This window comes from Pan troglodytes, chromosome 20 (genome assembly GCF_028858775.2).
Source record: "Pan troglodytes isolate AG18354 chromosome 20, NHGRI_mPanTro3-v2.0_pri, whole genome shotgun sequence".
NCBI lineage: Eukaryota > Metazoa > Chordata > Mammalia > Primates > Hominidae > Pan > Pan troglodytes.
Window position 1 is genome coordinate 57,849,740 of NC_072418.2, and position 26,434 is coordinate 57,876,173.

General features: G+C 52.8%; 1 protein-coding gene across 4 annotated transcripts; it reads right to left on the reverse strand.

The window, feature by feature from the left end:
- Positions 1 to 206: 206 nt before the first annotated feature.
- On the reverse strand, positions 207 to 26,275 carry RDH13 (retinol dehydrogenase 13). 4 transcript variants are annotated; one of them, XM_054673628.2, is made up of 8 exons: positions 26,062 to 26,275; positions 20,297 to 20,394; positions 15,238 to 15,356; positions 12,716 to 12,871; positions 4,658 to 4,762; positions 4,328 to 4,540; positions 3,282 to 3,383; positions 207 to 1,192 (listed from the first exon to the last, which is right to left on the reverse strand). In XM_054673628.2, the coding sequence occupies exons 4-8, from the start codon at positions 12,840 to 12,842 to the stop codon at positions 957 to 959; spliced, it is 783 nt and encodes a 260-aa protein (XP_054529603.1). In that variant the 5' UTR covers positions 12,843 to 12,871; positions 15,238 to 15,356; positions 20,297 to 20,394; positions 26,062 to 26,275; the 3' UTR covers positions 207 to 956. The 4 variants fall into 4 exon arrangements, with proteins under 4 accessions (XP_054529603.1, XP_009434677.1, XP_009434676.2 ...); XM_009436402.5 differs by having other exon boundaries at positions 20,297 to 20,413; positions 26,062 to 26,260; XM_009436401.3 differs by lacking the exons at positions 20,297 to 20,394; positions 26,062 to 26,275 and adding an exon at positions 19,048 to 19,445.
- Between the last annotated feature and the right edge of the window lie 159 nt (positions 26,276 to 26,434).

Consider the following 26,434-nt stretch of genomic DNA (forward strand, 5'->3'; position numbering starts at 1 on the left):
GGGTTTCATTGTGTTAGCCAGGATGGTCTCGATCTCCTGACCTCGTGATCCACCGCGCCCGGCCAAGTCTGAACTTTTGCATGGCCTGTTGCCCTGGTGATAAACTGATGCCTTGTTTCCTAAAAGGAATAAAGCCATGAGTTGCCTTTGTTCAGCTCACGGGCATTCACCCATGCACAGAGGAAAAATAAAATCTACGACTCGGGTACATTTTCTTCTTTTTTTTTCTTTTAAATGAGCAAGTTTGAGAGTCTGCAGTTTGGACTACCATGAGAATTGATAGGAAGGTGGGAGTCCCAGGCAATCCCAGGTCCTGTAGCAGCAGCTGGTGGGGTTCCCACTCCATGCCGTGCAGAGCCTGAACTCGGGATGACACCTGCACCTGCTCTCTGGCTGGGCTCTGGCACAGGAAGCCAACACCCCTGGCACAGCCATGCCATAGCCAGACAACAGCTCGCCGCACCACACCATCGCGGGAGACAGCAGTTATTCTGAGCATCTCACTGCTGAAGAAACCAAGGCTCAGAGAGGACCATGCATGCACAAGGTCCCACAGGGACCCAAGAATCCACCAAGTGTCAGACAACTTGCCCATGCTCTTCACGGAGCACCTTGGAACCCTCCCCGACAGGCACCGCTGGCTCTCCTGACGTGGCCTGCAAGTGCACGGAGCTCCTTCCTCCTCGGCCATTCCCAGTTTAGATTCCCAGGGGAAGCATCAGATGGCCCCTCTCCCCTGCTGGCAGCAGAGCAGGCTGAACCAGCCAGAGCCCGGGGCAGTGCTCACCTGCAGGCCAGTCCACTGCGGCCAGCACCGCCCCCTAGAACCTACTGCGGGCATGGCGGCCGCCAGTCCTGGGTCTCCCGGCTCAGGTAGTGCCAGGAAGCTGCGGGCATGGCGGACAGCTGTCCTCGGTCTGGAGGCGCCATCCTGGCTTTCAAATCTGCTCCAGAGGTTATCTGGGGAGGGGCTGCTCCCTCACAGAGGGAGCCTCTAAGCCCACCAGGCGGGCACTTTCAGCCCAAAGCCTCTGGGCCACCTCCTCATCCTCAGCCTCGGGGGCCGGGGCCTTCTGTTTGAGTCCATCGAAGTACTTTCCGGAAACATCCGCCAGTTCCTCCGCCACGGCCAGGTATGTGCTGGGCTGGGCGGCCAGCTCGGGGCTCTTGACCAGCAGCCAGAAGATGGGTCCTGCAATCAGCCCACAGGGCATTTAGTCCACACTCGCTCAGAGAGAAGGAAGGAAGCCCCGCTCCCCGGTCAGGGAGCTCCGGGTCCCTGGAGTCCCACAGAGCCCTCCTCTAGCCCTTTCCCCTTGGCTGCCTCCATCTGCAGTTCCCTTCCCTGGCACTGCCCAGGCAAATCCCACCAGACCAGGGATCAGACCAAAAGCTGCCTCCCCCAAGGAGCCTTCCTGGCTTTGTCCAGGAAAATGGAAGCTCTCTTCCTCCTGGTCAGTCCCAGTCCTCACCCTACCCCATTTCTCCTTAAATAACATCTTAAATAACATCTTATTAAATGCACCTGGCACCAGCCTCAGGTTAAGGATTTTTTTTTTGGCCAGGCGAGGTGGCTCAGGCCTGTAATCCCAGCACTTCGGGAGGCCGAGGTGGGCGGATCACCTAGGGTCGGGAGTTCCAGACCAGCCTGGCCGACATGGTGAAACCCCATTTCTACTAAAAATACAAAAATTAACTGGGTGTGGTGGCGGGTGCCTGTAATCCCAGCTGCTCGGGAGGCTGGGGCAGGAGAATCCCTTGAACCTGGGAGGCGGAGGTTGCAGTGAGCTAAGATCACACCATTGCACTCCAGCCTGGGTGACAATAGCAAGACTTCGTCTCAAAAAAAAAAAGGGGGGCTGGGTGTGGTGACTCACGCCTGTAATCCCAGCACTTTGGGAGGCTGAGGCAGGTGGATCACCTGAGGTCAGGAGTTCAAGACCAGCCTGGCCAACGTGTGAAACCCTGTCTCAACTAAAAATAAAAACTTAGCTGGGTGTGGTGGTGGGCGCCTGCAATCTCAGCTACTTTGGGAGGCTGAGACAGGAGAATCACTTGAACCGAGGAGGCAGAGGTTGGAGTGAGCCAAGATTGTGCCACTGCACTCCAGCCTGGGTGACAAGAGCAAAACTCCGTCTCAAAAAAAAAAAAAAGACATTTAATTTATTGAAACCTGGTGTCTTGCTCTGTCACCAGGCTGGAGTGCAGTGGTGCGATCTCGGCTCACTGCAACCTCTGCCTCCCGGGTTCAAGCGATTCTCCTGTCTCAGCCTCCTGAGTAGCTGGGACTTCAGGTGCACACCACCACACCTGGCTAATTTTTGTATTTTTAGTAGAGATGGGGTTTCACCACGGTGGCCAGGCTGGTCTCGAACTCCTGACCTGAGGTAATCCACCCACCACAGCCTCCCAAAGTGCTGGGATTACAGGCGTGGCTATTAGTCTCGCCAAGTTAAGATTCTTGATGCCAACCAATCACCCACTCCATGTTTTTCAGGATTATAAACACTAGTTATAAAGCATGAACTGCCTAGGGGTGGTGGCTCACGCCTGTAATCCCAGCACTTTGGGAGGCAGAGGCAGTTGGATCACCTGAGGTCAGGAGTTTGAGACTAGCCTGACCAATATGGTGAAACCCCACCTCTAGCTGGGCGTGGTGGTGTGCACCTGTAATCCCAGCTACTTGGAGACAGGAGAATCGCTTGAACCTGGGAGGTGGAAGTTGCAGTGAGTGGAGATCATGCCATTGTACTCCAGCCTGGGCAACAGAGCAAGACTTCATCTCAAAAATAAGTAAGTAAAGCTCCAACTGTTTGTTCCACCTATTCTCTGGGCAGGGTCCTGTGCTGGCCCTTTCAAGGAAGGTCTCGTATAACCCCCCCAGTGACTGTGAGGTGAGTCCTATTAAGGCCTCCACTCTGCAGATGAAGAAACAGGCTCAGAGGGGTAACAGCTCTTCCCCAGGAGGTACAGCTGGTTTGGGGTGAAGCTGGAGTTACCCTGAGCACAGCCTGACTCCAGGCGTCAGCTCCACGGCCTCTTCCTCTGAGACACGGTTTTCTCATCCGCCAGCGGGGCTCTGCCTGCTTCCCGGGGCTGTTAGAGGCTGGCAGGCCAGGTCGACGGAGGAAAGGGACCTGTGCTCTGTGCCTTGGAAGACGTAGGCAAGGAGCAGGCATGAGGTCTCAGGGACCGTCTCTGAGGGAGGGTCCTGGGCCCTGGGCTGAGAAAGCAGGGGTGGAGGGCTCCGCGTGGAGACCCCAGGCTGGGAGGGGACTCACCGAGTGTGGTGCTGGAGAAGGTGGAGCCATGGATGCCCGTGTGTCTGCCCAGCTCTGTCCTGGCCACGCCGGGGTGCAGGGCGTTGACAGTCACACCAGAGCCTGGGGAAGAAAGAGAAGACTGAGGGGAGGGGTCCAGCCTCACCTGGGAGGCTGTGGCAGCCCACACCCAGCTGTGGGGCTTCCGGGCACCAGGCTGCTTCCTGCACTCAAACCCCATCGTCCCTCTTGCTCTGAAATCTTAGTGAAGTGGTCTTATCTTGCGGAGCAGCTCTGCCACATGGCTGCTGGGAGCCGAGCTTTCCTGGAGGGCTTGATAAACCCAGAACGCTGAGTTCTGATAAACCACAGACAGGTTTTAAACCACCTGTCTGTGGCACTTTGTTACGGAACCCGAGCTGAGTGGTACAGGTAGGAAGGCACCCACCCGGGAGCCTGCATCGGTGGGTGGCGGTGGGACCTAAGATACTGTAACTCTGACCAGCTCCCAGTGGGGCTGGCACCGCTGGTCCACAGACCGTCTTTCAGAAGCAAAGGCCTAGCACAGATTTCTCAATCTCAGCACTATGGATGCTGTGGGTTGGGAGGAGTGAGGGGCCATCCCGTGTGCTGTAGGACATTGAGCAGCATCTGGGCCTTTACCCTCCAGATGCCCAGAGCAATCTCTCCCCAACCCAGCTGTGATCACTGTGTTTCCAGGCATTGACAACTGCGGGTCAAAACTGCCCCTGGTTGAGACTCACTGGCTGGAGCCAAAAGGCTGAGCTGCCTGCCCAACAGCAGCAGGGAAGGACATCTGATCCAGGCAGACTAGACCACCTGGGATGAACAGACAATCCTCAGAAGAACGATCGATTAGTATCAGTTAGTATCGATTAGTGATGTCTGCTTCAGGCACCAGAAGCGGGCAGCGTGGTCCACATGCTCTACTTTTGCTGACTCTGTTCTGGATCCACCGTTTGGCCTCCCATCAGCCTAGGATCATGGAAAGGCCGCTCTAGGCTCAGAGTAAAGCAAGAGGGAGGCCGAGCCTAGTGTCCCCGTACCTTGCAGCCGCCGGCTCAGCTCCTTGGTGAAGAGGACGATGGCCAGCTTGCTCTGGCAGTAGGCGGCTTTGGTGTTATACTTCCTCGTCTGCCAGTTCAAGTCATCAAAGTCTATGTGCCCAGCAACATGGGCCAAGGACGAGAGGTTGATGATCCGCGAAGGGGCTGAGGCTTTCAGCTTGTCCAGCAGCAAGTTTGTCAAGAGAAAGTGACCTGGATTAAGGATGATGAAAAGCTCACTTTTGACTCACACCTAAAATCCCAGCACTTTGGGAGGATGACGGGGGAGGATTGCTTGAACCCACGGTGCAGTCCCTGCCCAGGCCTCACCCAGGTGGTTAACGCCAAACTGCATCTCGAAGCCGTCCTCGGTGGTCCAGTGGGGGCACCGCATCACACCCGCGTTGTTGATTAGAATGTCCACTCGCTCCTCCTCTGGAAGAGAGGGGTGGAGGAGGAGACATCCCGGTGAGGACAGACCCCAGCCTGAGGCACCAGCAGAAACACTCCTGTGCTCCCACAACCCGTGAATGTGGCCTGTGCCGGAAACAGGGTCTGTGCCGAAGTGGCCATGTCAGGATGCGGTCATTAGGGTGAGCCCTAATCCAATGACTGGTGTCCTTATAGGAAGGGAAAACAGAGACAGAGACACATGGGGAGAAGGCCATGTGTGGACGGAGGCAAAGACCGGAGAGGCACAGCTCCAAGGTGAGGGTGGGCGCCCCCGCTGGAAGTGGAAGAGGCTGGGAGGATTATGGCCCGTCTCACAGGTCACAGCCACAGGGACACCGTGATTCAGACTGCCGGCTTCCGGAACCGTGAGGGAATGCACGTCTGAGGGTGTAAGCCACTGGGTTTGCAGTACGTTGTTACAGCGGCCCCAGGACACTCACACGCCCTCCGCACCTCCATCTAAGCCTTGGGACTCCTTCCTGCCGGAGCCCCGAGGCCAAAAACAGGGGGTTACCGGTGGGAGCCCCGGCACCGCAGGCGTGGTTTCATTCCCAAACCTGCCACCTCACTCACACAAGCAACCAAAGGACACACAGATGGAGACTGCAGCCTCAGTTTCCTCAGCTGTAAAATGCGCTGAACCACAGGGCCTTCCTCCCTGTACCACTCAGCTCGGGTTCCGTAACAAAGTGCCACAGACAGGTGGTTTAAAACCTCACAGACCTGGCCGGGCACAGTGGCTCACGCCTGTAATCCCAGCACTTTGGGAGGCCGAGGTGGGCAGATCACCTGAGGTCAGGAGTTTGAGACCAGCCTGGCCAACATGGAGAAACCGCGTCTTTACTAAAAATACAAAATTAGCCAGGCGTGGTGGCATGCACCTGTAATCCCAGCTACTCAGGAGGCTGAGGCAGGAAAATCGCTTGAAACCAGGAGGCAGAGGGTGCAGTGAGCCGAGATCGCGTCATTACACTCCATCCTGGGCAATAAGAGCGAAACTCCATCTCAAAAAAAAAAAAAAAATCACAGTCCCAGAGGCTGGAAGTCCCAGATCAAGGTGTGGGCAGGGCTGGTTCCCTCTCAGGGCCCTCAGGGAGGATCTGCTCTGGTCTCTCTCCTTGGCTCACAGGTGACCATCTCCTCTCTCCCTCTTCCCTTCGGAGCTGTCTCTTTTTTTTTTTTCCTTTTATTTTTCCTTTTTAAATTTTATATTTTTCAGACATGGTCTCACTATGTTGCCCAGGCTGGTCTCAAACTCTTGACCTCAAGCAATCCTCCTGCTTTGGCCTCCCAGAGTGCTGCAATTTCACTGCCCCCAGCCTATTTTTTTGGGGGGAGATGGAGTTTCACTCTTGTCACCCAGGCTGGAGTGCAATGGTGCGATCTTGGCTCACTGCAACCTCCGCCTCCCAGGTTCAAACAATTCTCCTGCCTCAGCCTCCCAAGTAGCTGGACTACAGGCATCCACCATCACACCTGGTTAATTTTTTGTATCTTTAGTAGAGACGGGGCTTCACCATGTTGGCCAGGCTAGTCTCACACTCCTGACCTCGTGATCCACCTGCCTCAGCCTCCCAAAGTGCTGGGACTGCAGGCGTGAGCCACCACACTCAGTCTACTTGGCCTATTTTTTATATTTCTTTGAGACAGGGTCTCCCTCTGACACCTGGGCTGGAGTACAGTGGCGCAGTCACTGCTCACTGCAGCCTCAACCTCCCAGGCTCAAGCAGTCTTCTTGCTCAGCCTCCCAAGTAGCTGGGGCCACAGGCATGCGCCACCATGCCCAGCTAGCACGTCTGTTTCTGTGCGCAAATTTCCCCTTTTCATAAGGACACCAGTCACTGGATTAGGGCCCACCCTAATGACCTCATTTTCACTTCAGGACCTCTGTAAACACCCACCTCTAAGTGAGGTCACATGCTGAGGGACGGGGGTTCAGGATCCCAACCTATCCTTGGGGGTGGAGGACACAATGAAATTCATAATGCTCCCGAAGTGGTTTTCGGCGGGGATCGTGAATTAGGTGTCCAGCGCGTAACACACAGAGACACCGTCTGGTTCTCTGTGTGAGAAGGAGGGTTGCAGCACACCCGTCATGAATACGAGCTCTGGAGCAGGACAGACGGGTCCAAACCCTGGCTCCACCCCGACCAGCTGCACGATCCTGGCCAAGTCACATCGCTTCTCTGTGACTCAGTTTACTCCTTGTAAAAAAAAAAAAAAAAGATAATAACATCACCTGCCTGGTACAACTGTATACTTACTCATTCGGTAAGTATTTTCTAAGCACCTATTACTGGGCACTGGAAATACAGGGTGGACAGCACAGCCGAGGCCCCGTCCGTGTGGACCGGACATTCCAGTGCAGCTGAGAGCCACTTCCACTCGTGAGAGAATCTACCCGTGACAGAGCTGCGTGGAAGCTGACAGGAGGCCCCTCTCGGGAGGTGACGCAGAAACTGGGACCGGGAAAATGACGCAGGGCCCATGTGCGGAGACCCAGGGAAGGGGAATGCAGGCAGCAGGCGCAGCACGGGTAAGGCCCAAAGGCGCGACAGGGAGACTCCACTCACAGCTGGGCGCCCAGGAGTGCCGCCGGCTTCTGGTGTTTTGTTTTTTTTTTTTTTTGAGATGAAGTCTCACTCTGCCACCCAGGCTGGAGTGCGGTGGTGTGATCTTGGCCCGTGGCCCACTGCAACCTCTACCGCCTGGGTTCAAGCGATTCTGCTGCCTCAGCCTCCTGAGTACTGGGATTACAGGTGCCTGCCACCGCACCCTGCTAATTTTTGCATTTTTAGTAGAGATGGGGTTTCACCATCTTGGTCAGGCTGGTCTTGAATTCTTCACCTCGTGATCCACCCGCCTCTGCCTCCCAAAGTGCAGGGATTACAGGTGTGAGCCACCGCGCCCAGCCTGTTTTTTTTTTTTTCTTTTTATGAGAGGGAAGCTCACTCAGTGGCCTAGGCTGGAGTGCAGTGGCGCGATCTCAGCTCACAGCAACCTCCGCCGCCAGGGCTCAAACGATCCTCCCACCTCAGCCTTCCACATAGCTGAACCACAGGCGCCCGACACCACAAGCAGCTACTTTTAAAATTTTTTGTAGAAATGGGGTTTGGCTATGTTGCTTAGGCTGGTCTCGAATTTCTGAGCTCAAGCAATTCGCCCACCTCGGCCTCCCAAAGTGCTGGGATTACAGGCATGGGCCACAGTGCCTGGTCTTTTGTTTTGTTTATCTGGGAACTGCCTCAACTTTTTTTTTTTTTTTTTGGACACAGGGTCTCACCCCGAGTGCAGTGGTACAATCAAAGCTCACTGCAGTCCGGGTGCGGTGGCTCACATCTGTAATCCCAGCACTTTGGGAGACCGAGGCGGGCAGATCACCTGAGGTCAACCAGCCTGACCAACATGGTGAAACCCTGTCTCTACCTAAAACAAAAAAGTAGCCGGGCATGGTGGCAGGTGCCTGTAATCCCAGCTACTCAGGAGGCTGAGGCAGGAGAATTATTTGAAACCAGGAGATGGAGGTTACAGCCTGACCAACATGAAGAAACCCCGTCTCTACTAAAAATACAAAATTAGCCGGGCGTGGTGGCGCATGCCTGTAATCCCAGCTACTCGGGAGGCTGAGGCAGGAGAATCACTTGAACCCAGGAGATGGAGGATGCAGTGAGCCAAGATCCCGCCATTGCACCAGCCTGGGCAACAAGAGCAAAACTCCGTCTTAAAAAAAAAAAAAAAAAAAAATCCCTCACTGCAGCCTCAACCTCCCAGGCTCAAGCAATCCTCCCACCTCCACCTCCCAAGTAGTTGGGACTACAAGTGCACACCATCATGCCTGCCTAATTGTTTTGTATTTTTTTTTGAGATGGAGTCTCACTCTGTCACCCAGGCTGGAGTGCAGTGGCGCCATCTCGGCTCACTGCAAGCTCCAGCTCCCGGGTTCACGCCATTCTCCTGCCTCAGCCTCCCAAGTAGCTGGGTTACAGGTGCCCGCCACCACGCCCGGCTAATTTTTTTGTGTTTCTTAGTAGACACGGGGTTTCACCGTGTTGGCCAGGATGGTCTCGATCTCCTGACCTTGTGATCCGCCCACCTCAGCCTCCCAAAGTGCTGGGATTACAGGCGTGAGCCACCGCGCCCGCACGCCTGCCTGATCGTTTTGTATTTTTTGTAGAGATGAGGTCTTGCTATGTTGCCCAGGCTGATCTCAAACTCCCTGATAAACAAGGCTGTGGGTACCTGCTTCCTGGGGCTCTCTGCTTTGTGTTCTTTCTAGTCTGGAGCTGGGAAGAGCCACAGCTTCCAGCTTTGTCAGAGTGTCATCTCACAAACTGTGATCTTCCCAAAACTTCTGTCTCCCAAAGTGCCGGGATGACAGGCGTGAACCGCTGCACCTGGCCTGCCCCAGTGTGATAGAATACACACCACATAAAATGGACCATCTTCACTATTTTTAAATCCACTGATGTCTTTATTCCTGGCTGTTGATCTTAGGAAAACACCAAGAAGCTGGTACTTGATTTGCTAAAAAAGTCACAGACACAGCTTTACTTAATCCTCTAGAGAGGCCGGGCGTGGTGGCTCATGCCTGTAATCCCAGCACTTTGGGAGGCCGAGGTGGCCGGATCATGAGGTCAGGAGATCGAGACCATCCTGGCTAACACGGTGAAATCCCGTCTCTAGTAAAAAATATAAAAAATTAGCCAGGCGTGGTGGCGGGCGCCTGTAGTCCCCCGCCACTCGGGAGGCGGAGCTTGGAGTGAGCCGAGATGTGCCACTGTCCTCCAGCCTGGGCGACAAAGCAAGATACCGTCTCAGAAAAAAAAAAAAAAACCCCTCTAGAGAATCCCAGAAAATAGAAGGAATTATTATTCCATTTCCCGGAAGAGGAACGTGTGGCTAAGAGAAGAGGCATCACCTGCCCAGGTGTGTCCAGCCGGGGTCCTCACTGTCTCAGGGACCTCAGTGCTCCGGACACCTGTGTCCACAAGACAGAGACAGGATCAGAGGCGCCCTGGGTGGGATTGCCTGGGACAGTGTGCATGAAGGTGACAGTGCTGTACCTGGTACACAGCAGGTGCTTAATAAATGTTCATCCACCTCTGAGACTCTGAGGCATTGCCCTCTCACTGTTCTTTGTGATCTCACCATAGTGCCTCTCACCTACCCGACAATCTTGATCCCCAAGGGCACAGCAGGGGCTCAGTATGAATGAATGAATGAATGAACCAACAAACGTGCACCTGCACCTGCCTCCCTAGGGCTGTGAGTGGCACAAGGACAGCTCTGGTTCACCTCACACCTCCAGCACCTGGTCAGGTCTGAGATCACGTCTGCTAAATAAATGAGGTCCCACAACTCCCCCGTTCCTTGTTCATTTCCTGAGTACCTGTTTACTGAGCGGGGCACATTGACTCTGAACAAGAAAGCTTTGGCCCTTTCAGTGCCAGACTAGAAAAGAAACAAAGCAGCTGGGCATGGTGGCTCATGCCTGTAATCCCAGCACTTTGGGAGGCTGAGGCAGGCGGATCACAAGGTCAGGAATTCGAGACCAGCCTGGCCAACATAGTGAAACCCCGTCTCTATTAAAAATACAAAAATTAGCCGGGCATGGTGGCACACGCCTATAGTCTTGGGAGGCTGAGGCAGGAGAATCGCTTGAACCCAGGAGGCAGAGGCTGCAGTGAGCCAAGATCGCATCATTGCACTCCAGCCTGGGTGACAGAGCAAGACTCCATCTCAAAAAAAAGGTCTTGCTCTGTCATCCAGGTTAGAGTGCAGTGGCACAAACACGGCTCACTGCAGCCTTGAACTCCCGGGCTCAAGTGATCCTCTTGCCTCAGCCTCCTGAGTAGCTGGGACTGTAGGCACATGCCAGGATGCCCGGCTAATTTTTTTTTTTTTAATCTTTGGTACACACAAGGTCTCACTATGCTTCCTAGGCTGGTCTCTAACTCCTAAGCTCAAGCAATCCTAAGAGAAGAGATTTTAAATGTGGTCACCACAAAAACAGTAAGTATTTGAGGTAATGCATATGTTAATTAGCTTGATTTAGCCGTTCTACAATGTATACAATGTACATCATGCTGTACATAATATATACAAGTATACATGTCAACTAAACAATAAATAATTTTAGTGTATTCTTGAGTCTATTTAAAGATGAACAAGAATAGAAAAGCTAGAGGATGGTCCCAGTTTTACATAAAAATATATAAATACACACACAAACCTATTAGAAACAAGACTAGGAAGATCCATAAAACTGATTCTCCTGGGGCTGGTGCAGATCAAAGGTGTTTAGTTCTGTCTTCTTTTTTATTGAGACAGAGTCTCACTCTGTCACCCAGGCTGGAGTGCACTGGCACAATCTCAGCTCACTGCAACCTCCGCCTCCTGGGTTCAAGCAATTCTCCTGCCTCAGCACCCTGAGTAGCTGAGATTACAGGTGTGCATCACCACGCCTGGCTATTTTTTGTATTTTTAGTAGAGACAGGGTTTCACCATGTTGGCCAGGCTGGTCTCGAACTCCTGACCTCAAGGGATCCACCTGCCTCAGCCTCCCAAAGTGCTGGGATTACAGGTGTGAGCCACCGTGCCCAGCCAGTTCTGTCTTCTTTACACTGCAGTATTTTATAAATGTCCCATAACAAACACATATTTCTTTAACCATGGTGGGGAAGGCACTTGATCAATAAATGCTTAATAAGGTCAGGTGCGGTGGCTCACGCCTGTAATCCCAGCACTGTGGGAAGCCGACCTGGGTGGATCACTTGAGCCCAGGAGTTGGAGACAAGCCTGAGCAACATGGTGAAACCCCAGCTCTAAAAACAAAACAAAACAATAAAACAATAATTAGCTGTGTGTGGTGGCGTATGCCTGTACTCCCAGCTACTTGGGAGGCTGAAGTGGGAGGATCCCTTGAGCCCAGCAGGTTGAGACTGCAGTGAGCCATGACTGCACCACTGCACTCCAGGCTGGGTGACAGAGCAAGACCCTGTCTCAAAAAAAAAAAAAAGAAAATTAGCCAGGTGCGGTGGCATGCTTCCCCAGCTACTCAGGAGTCTGAGGCAGGAGGATCACTTGAGCCCAGGAGGTCAACGCTGCCAGGAGCTGTGTTTGCACCACTGCACTCTAGCCTGGGTGACAGAGATGGATCCTGTCTCAAACAAATTATTCAGGCAGGGCGTGGTGGCTCACACCTGTAATCCCAGCACTTTGGGAGGCCGAGGGAAGCAGATCACTTGAGGTCAGGAGTTCGAGACCAGCCTGACCAACATGGTGAAACCCTGTCTCTACCTAAAACACAAAAAATTAGCCAGGCACGGTGGCGGGTGCCTGTAATCCCAGCTACTCAGGAGGCTGAAGCAGGAGAATCATTTGAAATCGGGAGACGGAGGTTGCAGTGAGGCAAGATCACACCACTGCACTCCAGCCTGGGCAACAGAGCGAGACCCCATCTGTCTCAAAACAAACAAACAAAACAAAGTCAGCCGGGCGCAGTGGCCCATGCCTGTAATCCCAGCACTTTGGGAGGTTGCGGCAGGTGAATCACCTGAGGTCAGGAGTTCCAGACCAGCCTGGCCAACGTGGTGAAACCCTGTCTCTACTAAAAATACAAAAATTAGCAGGGTATGGTAGCAGGCATCTTAATCCCAGCTACTCAGGAGGCAGAGGTTACAGTGAGCCGAGATTGCGCCATTGCACTCAGCATGGCTGACAGAGTGAGACTCCCTCTCAAAATAATAGTAGTAATAAATAAATAAAGTCGTTGCTTGCAGGCTGTACAAAAAAAGGCAGCAACTGGACTTGGCCCCTAACTCATAGTTTGCCAAAACTCTGCTCTAAAGTTTGCTTGCTTCATTCACTTCTCAGAGCCTGGCCCTGGGAGCCGCCTATCCCAGTCCTCATCCCACATGGCCAGCGTTCTCCTACCTTCAATGATCTTTGCTGCAAACTCTCGGATAGACTTGAGGGAAGCCAAGTCCAGGTGCCGGGCGTTGACATGGTGATTGAGGGTCTCCCCGCGGATGTCCTTTGCTGCCGCCTCACACTTCTCCATGTCTCGGCAGGCCAGGATGATGTTGCCTCCTGAAAACCCAGGATGGAAAAAGATTTAAATTAATAATCCACTCCTGGGTACTGACCCCAGAGACATGAAAACATACGTCTACACAAAAACACATCCACCAATGTTCACTGCGGCATTCTTCACAAAAGCCAAAAGGTAGAAACAACCAAATGTCCATCTGTGGATGAAGGGACAACAAAATGTGGTCCATCCATAGAGATGGAATATTAGACGGCTGTGAAAAGGAGTGAAGCACTGGCTCATGCTACAGCAAGGATGACCGTCAGAAACACTGTGCTCCGGGAAAGAAACCAGACACGAAAGACCACACAGCGTAGAATCCCATTTACATGAATTCTATGTATATGATTTCACACCTATGAAATGCCCAGAATAGGCAAATCCATAGAGAAAGAAAATAGATTCTTGGTTTTCTAGGGCAGGGGGTGGGGAGAGGGAATTACAGCTTGATAGTTAAAGTGAGCAGGTTTCTTTCTAGGGTAACCGATGTTCTAAGATTGATTTTAAAGATGGTTGCATCACTCTGTGACTATACTAAACATCACTGAATTGGTCGGGCACGGTGGCTCACACCTGTAATTCCAGCAATTTGGGAGGCCAAGGCAAGAGGATTCCCCATCCTCTCCTTTTTTTTTTTTTTTTTTTTAGATGGAGTCTCACTCTGTCACCCAGGCTGGAGTGCAGTGGCGCAATCTCAGCTCACTGCAACCTCCACCTCCTGGGTTGAAGCAATTCTCCTGCCTCAACCTCCCGAGTAGCTGGGATTACAGGCGCCTGCCACCACAACTAGCTAATTTTTTTTTTTTTTATTTATTTTTTTTTTTAGTAGAGACAGGGGTTTCACCATGTTAGCCAAGCTAGTCTTGAACTTCTGACCTCAGGTGATCCACCCCACGGCCTCCCAAAGTACTGGGGTTACAAATAAGCCACAATGCCCAGCCTCCAATTTTTTTTGTTGTGGTAAAATACAAATCACTTAAAATTTATCATCTTAACCCCCTTTTCTTTTTGTTTATTATTATTATTATTTTTTTTTTGAGTCAGTCTCACTCTGCTGCCGCGGCTGGAGTGCTGGCGCCATCATAGCTCATTCAGCCTTGAAGTCCTAGGCTCAAGTGACCTGGGACTATAGGTACCACCTGTGCCAGCATGCCTGGCTAACTCTGGTAGAGATGGGGGTGTTGCTGTGGTGTCCAGGCTGGTCTGGAACCCCTGGCCTCAAGTGATCCTCCTGCCTCAGCCTCCAAAAGTGCTGGAATTATAGACGTGAGCCACCGAGACCAGCCCTCTTAGCCATTTTTAAGTGTCCAGTTCATTGGTATTAAAAACATTTATGGCTGGGCCGGGCACGGTGGCTCACACCTGTAATCCCGGCACTTCGGGAGACCAAGGCAGGTGGATCACCTGAGGTCAGGAGTTCAAGACCAGCCTGGCCAACACATTACAAACTTAGCTGGGTGTGGTGTTGCACGCCTGTAATCCCAGCTACTCGGGTGGCTGAGGCAGGAGAATCGCTTGAACCTGGGAGGCGAAGGTTGCAGTGAGCCAAGATCATGCCACTGCACTCCAGCCTGGGCGACAAGAGCAAAACTCCATCTCAAAAAAAAAAAACAATAATAATAATTCCTAATGTTGTGCAACCATTACAACCATCCATCTCTCAAATTGTTTCATCTTGCCAAACTAAACTTCGTTTCCATTAAACAGTAACTCCCCATTCTCCCCTCCCCTCCTGACCCCTGGCAAGCACCATTCAAACTTCTCTATGAATTTAACTGTAGGTAGCTCCTGTAAGTGGAATCATACCGTATTTGCTCTTCTGTCAACTGGCTTATTTCACTTCATGGAATGTCCTCAAGGTTCATCTGTTTCAATGCCCTTTTTTTTGTTTTGCTTTGTTTTGTTTTGTTTTTGAGTCTCGCTCTGTAACCCAGGCTGGAGTGCAGTGGCACCATCTCTGCTCACTGCAACCCCTACCTCTCAGGTTCAAGCGATTCTCCTGCTTCAGCCTCCCAAGTAGCTGGGACTACAGGTGCCCACCACAACTCCTGGCTAATTTTTGTATTTTTAGTAGAGAGGGGGTTTCACCATGTTGGTTAGGCTGGTCTTGAACTCCTGACCTCGTGATCCGCCAGCTTCGGCCTCCCAAAGTGCTGAGATTACAGGCGTGTGCCACCGCACCCGGCCAGAATGCCCTTCCTTTTTAAGGCTGAATCATATGCCCGTCTATAGAAGCCACATTCTGTTTCCCTGTTCATCTGTGGATGGGTGCCTGGGTTCCTTCCACCTCTGGACTGTGAATAATGCTGCAGTGAGCATGGATGTACAGATATCTCTCTGAGAGCCAAAGCAGGGGAGATCTTACCTCTCCTGGCCAGTTCCAAGGCGGTCTGCTTCCCGATGCCTGTGTTGGCGCCCGTCACGATGACCGTCTTCCCAGGGATGGTGGCCTTGCTGGGGCAAGCCCCACCGGTGACATAGTCCCTGAGGGTGAGAAGCGGCACGGTCAGTCCTGTGGGCCCACTCTCACCCCACGTGCCCCTGACTGAATGATCTCAGGCAACCCTGTCTAAGCTCACTCACATACCCCAACTGAAACACAGACATCATCACATCACACCACGGGATCTCTGTCATGTTCTCCATAAATGGCTCCACCCCGTGTCTGGTGTGTGGAACGCCTTCAGCAAGTGACAGTCGTTATTTTATAAATGCTCACTGCATGAGATTCCCGGCCAGGTGAGGTGGCTCGCGCCTGTAATCCCAGCACTTTGGGAGGCCAAAGTTTGGGGGGGGGGGGCGGCGGGGGTGGATCACTTGAGGTGAGGAGTTCGAGTCCAGCCTGGCAAACATGGTGAGACCCTGTCTCTACTAAAAATACAAAAATTAGCCAGGCGTGTAGGGAAAAGAGAGATTAGACTGTTACTGTGTCTATATAGAAAGGAAAGACATAAGAGACTCCATTTTGAAAAAGACCTGTTCTTTGAACAATTGCTTTGCTGAGATGTTGTTAATTTGTAGCTTTGACCCAGCCACTTTGACCCAATCTGGAGCTCACAAAAACCTGTGTTGTATGAAATCAAGGTTTAAGGGATCTAGGGCTGTGCAGGACGTGCCCTGTTAACACAATGTTTCCAAGCAGTATACTTGGTAAAAGTCATCGCCAGTCTCTAGTCTCAATAAACCAGGGGCACAATGCACTGCGGAAAGCCGCAGGGACCTCTGCCATTGAACGCGGGGTATTGTCCAAGGTTTCTCCCCATGGGACAGTCTGAAATATGGCCTCGTGGGATGAGAAAGACCTGACCGTCCCCCAGCCCGACACCCATAAAGGGTCTGTGCTGAGGTGGATTAGTCAAAGAGGAAAGCCTCTTGCAGTTGAGATGGAGGAAGGCCACTGTCTCCTGCCTGCCCCTGGGAACTGAATGTCTCGGTATAAAACCCGACTGTACATTTGTTCAATTCTGAGATAGGAGAAAAACCGCCCTATGGTGGGAGGCGAGACATGTTGGCAGCAATGCTGCCTTGTTATTCTTTACCCCGCTGAGATGTTTGGGTGGAGAGAAACATCAATCTGGCTTACGTGCACGTCCAGGCATAGTACCTTCCCTTGAACTTAATGACATCATACATTCTTTTGCTCACATGTTTTTTGCTGACCTCACTATCACCCTGCTCTCCTACTACATTCCTTTTTGCTGAAATAATGAAGATAATAATCAATAAAAACTGAGGGAACTCAGAGGCCGGTGCCGGTGCAGGTCCTTGGTGTGCTGAGCGCCGGTCCCCTGGGCCCACTGTTGTTTCTCTATACTTTGTCTCTGTGTCTTATTTCTTTTCTCAGTCTCTCGTCCCACCCGACTAGAAATACCCACAGGTGTGGAGGGGCTGGCCACCCCTTCACAGGCGTGGTGGTGCACACCTGTAATCTCAGCTACTCAGGGGGCTGAGGCACGAGAATTGCTTGAACCTGGAAGGCGGAGGTTGCAGTGAGTCGAAATGGTGCCAGCCTGGGCAACAGAGCGAGACTCTGTCTCAAAAAAATTTAAATTTAAATTTAAAATGCCCGCTGCATGAGATTCCCATGGCTGCTGTATGCATTACCACAGACTTAGTGGCTTAAAACCACATAAGTGCATCCTCCTCCAGTTCGGCAGGTCAAGAGTCCAAAATAGGTCTCACTGGAATAAATCAAGGTATTGGTAGAGTCAGGTTCCTTCTGGAGGCTCTAGGGAAGAATCCACTTCCAGCTCCTACAGACCGCCACATTCCTCCACTCTTGGCCCCGCCTCCATCTCAACCTGCATCCTCACTGGAACCTCTCCTTTATTTATTTATTTACTTATTTATTTTTGAGACAGAGTCTCGCTCTGTCGCCCAGGCTGGCGTGCAGTGGCACAATCTCAGCTCACTGTAACCTTCGCCTCACAGGTTCAAGCGATTCTCCTGCCTTAGCCTCCTGAGTGGCTGGGATTACAGGCACATGCCACCACACCTGGCTAATTTCTTTTGTATTTTTAGTAGAGACAGAGTTTTACCATGTTGGTCAGGCTGGTCTCGAACTCCTGACCTTGTGATCCGCCTGCCTTGGCCTCCCAAAGTGCTGCGATTACAGGCGTGAGCCACCACACCCGACAACCTCTCCTTCTATCTTCCATCTCCCCTCTGACTGAGCCTCCTGCTCCCTCTTATAAGGACCCTATAAGACTACAAGGCTGGACTGGCACAGTGCTTCACACCTGTAATCCCAGCACTTTGGGAGGCCAAGGCGGGAGGATCACTTGAGGTCAGGAGTTCGAGACCAGCCATGGCCAACATGCTGACACCCCATCTCTACTAAAAATACAAAAATCAGCAGGGCTCGGTGGTGCACGCCTGTAGCGTCAGCTACTCGGGAGGCTGAAGTGGGAGGACCACCTGAGCCCAGGGAGGGTGAGGCTGCAGTGAGCTGTGACAGCATGACTGCACTCCAGCCTGGGTGACAGAGAGACCCTGTCTCCAAAAAAAAAAGACTACATGATAATCATAAGATCCTTCACTTGGCCGGGCACAGTGGCTCACGCCTGCAACCCCAGCACTTTGGGAGGCCAAGGTGGCCAGATCCCCTTTGGTCGGGAGCTCAAGACCAGCCTGACCAACATGGAGAAACCTCGTCTCTACTAAAAATACAAAATTAGACAGGCGTGGTGGCACATGCCTGTAATCCCAGCTACTCAGGAGGCTGAGGCCGGACAATCGCTTGAACCCGGGAGGTGGAGGTTGTGGTGAGCCGAGGTCGTGCCATTGCACTCCAGCCTGGGCAACAACAGCGAAACTCTGTCTCAAAAAAAAAAAAAAGATGCTTCACTTAACACATCAGCGAGAACCTCTGACACGTGAGGTAATGTAGTCACACCTTCCGAGGATTAGGACGTGGACCCCTCTACGGAGTCACGACTCTGCCCACCACACCCATGTCCCACAGAGGCTAACGCTGGAAACAAGATAGTGTCCAGCAACAGGAGGCTGAGCAGGTAAACAGCACCGCACCCACAGGAGAGAAGGGCACCATGCAATACAGTGGCCACCAGCCACTGAGGCTACTTTTTAAGAAAGTTTAAATTAAGTAGGCTGGGCGAGGTGGCTCACGTCTGTAATCCCAGCACTTTGGAGGCCGAGGCAGGCGGATCACCTGAGGGCAGGTGTTTGAGACCAGCCTGGCCAACATGGCAAAACCCCGTCTCTACGAAAAATACAGAAATTAGCCGGGCGTGGTGGCGCACCTGTGATCTCAGCTCCTGGGGACGCCAAGGTGGGAGGATCACCTGAGCCCAGGAGGTCAAGGCTGCAGTGAGCCAAGATCGCGCCACTGCACTCCAGCCTGGGCGACAGAGCCAGATTCTGCCTTTAAAAATAAACGAACAAATAAATAATACAAAACAACAAAATAAAGAGTTTAAAAGTCTGGAAGGAAAGCAACATTTACAAGGGCCCAGGCTCGCCCTTCCCTCCGAGTGACCTTGGGCCGGTGACCTGGCCGGCCAGAGCGCAGGTTTGCCCCACTCCGGGCGGGCACTGCGGGTCGGGAGCTACGGGGCCTGGACCCGGGTGCGAGGGGCGGGGGTCTCCGCCGCCTTCCCGGCCCCTGCGCTGGGGGCCCGCCTTGACCGCGCACGCGGGGCTAGAATGTACTCACTTGAGCAGCACGGCGGCGCCTGCTACCGTGCCCAGCGCCGACAGCGGCAGCAGGTAGCGGCTCATGCCGGGCCGGGGACAGGCGTCAGGGGTCGGCACGGACCTTGCTGCACACCAGCCGCCTGGGTACCTCGGAGGAAGAGCGCGCGACGCAGCCACACACGAGCGGAGGCGCAGGCGCGGCTGGGCCCGCGTCCGGAACTGGGCTGCGAGGGGCGGGGCGCGGGCGGAGGGGGCGGGGATCCTAGGGACGGGACCTATGAGCATCGGTCCTGAGCGCTGTCACAGCTGGGAGTGGTGGTTTCAGGAGCCTGTGGGCGTGGCTGCGTCCGGGGGCGGGGCCTATGGTTTGTTCGAATGACGTCACACTTGCCGCACCGTATAAGGCGCTACGCCGTTCTGGAGTGAAATAGGTTCGAATCCCACCACTGTCAATTCCAGACTGTGACCCTGTGTGTGTCTTTCAACTATATCAGCCTATTCCCTCATCTGGAAATGTGTGTTTACCTTCTTCATAGACTTTTGGGGATAATTTGAGAATTTCCATGCACAGAAACAAGGATCTAGTAGCCTGTGGGTACCCAAGCTCCTGGGGTCCTGCAGGAGAAGGCGGCTGGGGGCCTGGACTCCTGGGTCTGAGGGAGGAGGGGCTGGGGGCCTGAACTCCTGAGTCTGAGGGAGGAGGGGCTGGGGGCCTGATTCATTCCCAAATTATCAGAATCTCATCCCCATGTCTGGGCCTGCACAGAGATATCTTCCCTGAACTCTGCCTGAACTACCTTTCTTAGATTGAGTATTGCACACACTCCTGCACTTACCTGTCCATGTTTGTCACCCCCACCAAACCGGGATGCACCTCTGGGCACCTGCTTCCCCTTGCACTGCTCACAGTGAGCGTATCTGATCACCACCTCCTACCCCTGACAGTGCCTGAGGTGCCAGGAGCAGACACCGCTGGAAACAGGGAAGAATTCAACCCAATCTAACTAGGAGTAAGTTTTCTTCCCCATCAGATGAACTGTCATCTTCTTATATGAGCCCTGCCATAATGGAGATTATACAGGCAGAAGCAGCTATTTTAAGACCTTAGTCCATGGCCGGGCACGGTGGCTCACGCCTGTAATCCCAGCACTTTGGGAGGCCGAGACAGATGGATCACGAGGTCAGGAGATCGATACCAGCCTGGCCAACATGGTGAAACCCTGTCTCTACTAAAAATACAAAAATTAGCTGGATGTGGTGGCACTCACCTGTAGTCCCAGCTACTCAGGAGGCTGAAGCAGGAGCATCACTTGAACTCGGGAGGTGGACGTTGCAGTGAGCCGAGATTGCCCTACTGCATTCCAGCCTGGCGACAGAGTGAAATTCTGTCAAAAAAAAAAACCTTAGGCCTGTAGACCTTAAGCTCTCACCATCTCAAACGTATTAAACCAGTTACACAATGCCAAATGCTGTATAAGAGGCACTTGGAGGAGTCAAATTCATAGAGACAGAAAACAGAGTGGTGGCTGCAAGGGGCTGGAGGAGATGAGATTGGGAAGTCACAGGATTTGTTTTTGTTTGTTTGTTTTGTTTTGTTTTTTGAGAGACAGTCTCACTGTGTCACCCAGGCTGGAGAGCAGTGGGCGATCTCAGCTCACTGCAACCTCTGCCTCCTAGGTTCAAGCAATTCTCCTGCCTCGGCCTCCCGAGTAGCTGGGGCTACAGGCACGTGTCACCACACCCAGCTAATTTTTGTATTTTTAGTAGAGATGGGGTTTCACCATGTTGGCCAGGTTGGTCTCAAACTCCTGACCTCAGGTGATCTACCTGCCCCACCCTCCCAAAGTTCTGGGATTACAGGTGTGAGCCACCGCGCCACACCAGAAGCCGTTGTTGTTGTTGTTTTTGAGACGCAGTCTTACTCTGTCGCCCAGGCTGGAGCGCAGTGGCGTGATCTTGGCTCACCTCAACCTCTGCCTCCCGAATTCAAGCCTTTCTCCTGCCTCAGCCTCCCGAGTTGCTGGGATTACAGGTGCCCGCCACCAAGCCCAGGTAATGTTTGTATTTTTAGTAGAGACGAGGTTTCACCATGTTGGCCAGGCTGGTCTCCAGCTCCTGTCCTCAGGTGATCCACCTGCCTCGGCCACCCAAAGTGCTGGGATTACAGGCATGAGCCACCGCACCCGGCCAGGAAGCTGTTTTTTAATAGATACAGAGTTTGTTTTGCAAAATAAAAAAAGACCTGAAGGTGGACGGTGGTGATGGTTGCACAACAATGTGAATATACTTAACATCACTGAATTGTACACTTAAAATGGTTAAGATGGTACATTTTACTTTATGCATATTTTACCAAACTAAAAATAAAGAAAAATTTTAGACTGGGCATGGTGGCTCATGCCTGTAATCCCAGCACTTTGGGAGGCCAAAGTGGAGAACAGTATGAGCCCAGGAGTTTGAGAGTGGCCTGGACAACACGGCAAAACCTTATCTCTACAAAAAAATACAAAAATTAGCAGGTTTGGTGGCACGCATCTGCACCCTCAGCTACTTGGGAGGCTGAGGTGGGAGGTTTGCTTGAGCCCAGGAGGTCAAGGCTATGATGAGCCGTGATTGCGCCACTGCACCCCAGGCTGGGTGACAGAGCAAGACCCCATCTCAAAAATAATAATAATAAATGTTTAAATTTAATAACATGGGCAATTGGTTCAGATGTTCATTTTCTCAACCTTGAAAAAAAAAACAACACTGTTTTTCTCTGTCTTTTTCTCCTTTTCTGTAAACTGAAATCCTAATATCATTGACTTCCAGGACAGAGATCAGCAAACTTTTTCTACAAACAGCCAGAGAGTAAATAATTTCAGCTTTGTGACCCACACAGTGGCTGTTGCACCTCCTCTGCCAGAGGAGCTGGGAAGCAGCCACAGATGATGTGAAAACAAGTGAGCACAGCTGTGTTCCCATAAAACTTTATTTACAAAAATAAGCAGTGCCCCACAGTTCGCCAGCTCCTGTTTGAGAGTCTGTCTCCGATGCCCAGGCTGGAGTGCAGTGGTGCAATCTCAGCTCACTGCAACCTCTGCCTCCTGGGTTCAAGCGATTCTCCTGCCTCAGCCTCATGAGTAGCTGGGATTACAGGCGCTCGCCGCCACACCTGGCTGATTTTTGTATTTTTAGTAGAGACGGGGTTTCACCATGTTGGCCAGGCTGGTTTTGAACTCCAGGCTTCAGGTGATCCACCTGCCTCAGCCTCCCAAAGTGCTGGGATTACAAAGCGTGAGCCACTGCGCCCAGCTACCTGTCATTGAATTTGGAAGGATGGCATGAAGTCATTCATAACAAGGACTTAATCCATAGTAAGTGCCAGAACATTGCTGGCTGTTAATATGGTTATTATAAAGAGAACAATGCATGCATATTCCTCCTCTGAGGATCTCCTACCTGATTCCCAGACACACCCAAGGGAGTTAGAACATCTGTTTGGACTCCAGGTGGGCTGTCCACGCCTTTACCATTTTCCTGGTTGTTAACATGTTCCTGATCAGCATTGGGTGCTGTCCCAGGTGCTGAGAGGATTCTCCCACAATGCCCTTTGCTTTCCCCATCAGAGGGTTTATGGCACCCAATTCTCATTCACATTCTGTCTCTCCTTTCTCGTTCTTCTCTATCTCTCCTCTCTCTCTCTCCTTTTCTCTTCCTCTCTCCCTCTCTGTCTTCTCTCCCTCTCTCTCCCTCTCTCTTCCTCTCTCTCTCTTCCTCTGTCCTCTTTTCTCTCTCTCTCCCTCTCTCTCACATCTCTCTTTCCCTTCCTCTTTCCTCTCTCTTCCTCTCTCTCCCTCTCCCTCCTTCTGTCTTCCTCTCTCCCTCTCTCTTCCTCTCTTTTTTCTTCCTCTCTTCTTGTCTCTTTCTCTCCTCTCTCTCTCCCTCTTTCTCTTTCTCTCTCTTTTCCTCTCCCTTCCTCTTCCTCTCTCTTTCTTCCTGTCTCTCTTCTTGTGTGTCTCTCTCTCTCTCTGTTCTCTCTCTCCCTCTCCCCCCAACTCTCTCTCCCTACACACATCTTAAGAGGCCTCAGCAGTGTAAGGTAAGTTTAGCGACCCTGTGGCTGTGTAGAGATAAACAAAGGGGGGCAAGGAGCTCCAGTGGTCCCAGACTCCAGCCATTTGAGTCTTTGCAGCCCAAGCACTGCCCCAGCTTCTTGACAGCCCCAGCCATCACCAAAGGGCACACAGATAAGCTGCCTCCACCAAGGCCTGTGCAGATGGTAGGTTTTTGAGTAAAATAGATATGATCCTTGTCTGAAGCCACTGAGTTTTAGAATAATTTGTTATATGGCCATAGTAACTGGAATAATTGCTCTAGGTTTATTTTATTTTATTCATCCTTGCTGCATGCAACACATGCATGGCTCAGTAACTAGAAGGAAAGAAGAGAAGAAGGGAGGGAGAGGCAGAGGGTGGACAGGAGAGGATGGTAGGAAGGAAAGAAGACAGGAAAGGAGGGTGTTGGTGGCCTTGCCTGCAAGCTGAGCAGACACCACACAAACAGGTGACCTCCCAGTTAAGATGGAGGGGACTCAGGGCTCAGGAGGGGCAGAAGGTCCCCGTGTCGGAGAGCTGGGCAAGCTTTCTGCAGGAAATGATGGGGATCACGGCCATGTGAGCTGGCAAGATTTCCCTCAGCCAGGGAGGAGACTCCGGGCTGTGGGAACAGCTTAAGCAGAAGGCATGGGACAGGAATGCATATGAGAGATATTGTGGGAGGAGGGAGGGCTGCCTGGGCTGGCATGCAGGGTATGGGAGGGGGTGGAAGGGCTGAGGCGGGAGCCATCAGTAAAAGGACCCAGAGCACGGCTCCAATGCCATGGTAGGAAGCTTGGCGTTGACTCAGAGGGCGCTGGGTACCGCTGAAGAGTGTTGAGCCACGGAGGGTCATGTCACGGGCAGATACATGTTTTAGAATTTCTTCTTTTCTGGCTGAGATGTAGAGTATGGACTGGAGAGAAGCACAGGGGACATAGGAAAGGTAGTTCTAGAAAGAGGGACTGTCCCACCAGGGAAAGTCAACCAACTGTTCCCCAGTATCCATTCCTCCCTTCCAGCTCATGGCACTAAAGCCACGGATTGATTAGCTGGGTGCTATCAACCTCTCTCTCATCACTCTCTCCCTCTCTCTCCCCCTCCTGTGTCTTTTCTCTCTCTCTCTCATCTCTCTCTCCCTCTCTCTCCCCCTCCTGTGTCTTTTCTCTCTCTCTCTCATCTCTCTCTCCCTCTCTCTCCCCCTCCTGTGTCTTTTCTCTCTCTCTCTCATCTCTCTCTCCCTCTCTCTCCCTCTCTCTCCCCCTCCTGTGTCTTTTCTCTCTCTCTCTCATATCTCTCTCATCGCTCTCTCCCTCTTTCTCTCCCCCTCCTGTGTCTTTTCTCTCTCTCTCTCATCTCTCTCATCGCTCTCTCCCTCTCTCTCCCCCTCCTGTGTCTTTTCTCTCTCTCTCTCTCATCTCTCTGTCTCCCTCTTTCTGTCCCCCTCCTCTGTGTCTCCTCTCTCTCTTCTCTCTCTCATCGCTCTCTCCCTCTTTCTCTCCCCCTCCTGTGTCTCCTTCTCTCTCTCTCTTTCTCCCCCATCTCTCTTTCTCTCCCCCTTCCTCTCTTTCTCCTCTCACTCTTCCTGTTTCTCTCTCTTCCTCTTTCTTCCTCTCTTTCTCCGTCTCTCTCTTCCTCTTTTCCTTTGTCTCTCTCTCTTCCCCCAACTCTCTCTCCCTACACACATCTTGAGAGACCTCAGCAGTGTAAGATAAGTTTAGCTACTCCACGGCCTGGCACGGTAGCTCACACCTTTAATCCCAGCACTTTGAGAGGCCAAGGCAGGCAGATCACTGGAGATGAGGGGTTTGAAACCAGCCTGGCCAACATGGTGAAACCCTGTCTCTACTACAAGTACCAAAAAATTAGCTGGGCATGGTGGCACGCGCCTGTAGTCCCAGCTACTCGGAAGGCTGAGGCAGGAGAATCGCTTGAGCCTGGGAGGCGGAAGCTGCAGTGAGCCGAGACCACACCTCTGCACTCCAGCCTGGGTGACAGAGTGAGATTCTGTCTCAAAAAAAGAAAGAGGAGGCCGGGCACTGTGGCTCAGGCCTGTAATCCCAGCACTTTGGGAGGCCGAGGCGTGTGGATCACGAGGTCAGGAGATCGAGACCATCCTGGCTAACACAGTGAAACCCCGTCTCTATTAAAAATACAAAAAATTAGCCAGGCGCGGTGGCGGGCGCCTGTAGTCCCAGCTACTCGGGAGGCTGAGGCAGGAAAATGGTGGGAACCCGGGAGGCGGAGCTTGCAGTGAGCCGAGATCGCGCCACTGCACTCCAGCCTGGGCGACAGAGCAAGACTCCGTCAAGAAAGAAAAGAAAAGAAAAAAAGAAAAGAATAAAGGGAGGGAGGGAGGGAGGGAAGGGAAAGGAAGGGAAGGAAGGAAGGAAGGGGAGGGGAGGGGAGGGGAAGGGAAGGGAAGAAAAGGAAGGAAGGAAGGAAGGAGAAGGGAAGGGAAGGGAGGGAAGGGAGGGGAGGGGGAGGGGAGGGGAAGGCAGGGGGAGGGGGAGGGGAGGGGGAGGGGAGGGCAGGGGGAGGGGAGGGGAGGGCAGTGGGAGGGGAGGGGAGGGCAGGGGGAGGGGAGGGGACAGGAGGGGAAGGGAGGGAAGAAAGGCAGGCCCTGATGTTCAGGGAGCTGAGAGTGAAGTCACCGGCTCCAACCCAGGATCCAAACTTAAGTCTGTCTGGGGTCCTATCCCCGTCACCACCCCCCGCCCCGACCCATCCCCCAGAGACCTGGGAAGGAGCCAGGCTCCTCCGGTTTCAGGAAAGGGCTGCACAAACCGCCCCGCCACGATCCCTCCCAGAGAACAAACAGCTCCCGGCCGCCGGCAGTCTCCCTCCTCCTCCTGCCAGGCCGGTTCCCAGACCCACCCTCCCTGTGCCATAAGCGCCTCTCCCCGCACCCTCACCAGGGCTGGGTGTTCTCAGAGGAACGCCCAGGAAAAACCTACCCGAACCCCTTTCAGGTGGGAAGGGGACCCGCCTGGGCTTCCTCACTGCCGATGAGACCTCTCTCGTCGTACACTTAGAGCTGCCTGTGTTTTCCTTCCTTCCTTAAGCGGGCTGGGAACTCTAGACACTCAGGGATGGGCCAGCCCATTAGAGTAAGCATTCGGCCACCTCTCGGCTGCTACGGTCACTGCTGCTGTCACCATCAACGTGACTGTCTCACACCTCACTTCCTCCGGCCAGCCACACCCCTGCAGATTTAACCCGCCAGCCTCCCTAAGGTTTCCTCTGCCTGAAATCCTCTCCGCATTCCTGGCTCATTCTCGAAATTGAGGTCAAATCTCAGATGCTGCCTCCTTCCCTGACCACCCTCCC

What these genes read in the sequence shown, in the direction of transcription:
- RDH13 (XM_009436401.3), bottom strand. Translation starts at nt 19,313, where the DNA reads ATGCTCATAGGTCCCGTCCCTAGGATCCCCGCCCCCTCCGCCCGCGCC. An exon ending in GGCGCCGCCGTGCTGCTCAA is followed by an intron (nt 15,357 to 19,047) that starts GTGAGTACATTC and finishes TCTCACCCTCAG; the next exon opens with GGACTATGTCACCGGTGGGG. An exon ending in CTTCTCCAGCACCACACTCG is followed by an intron (nt 1,193 to 3,281) that starts GTGAGTCCCCTC and finishes GGCTGATTGCAG; the next exon opens with GACCCATCTTCTGGCTGCTG.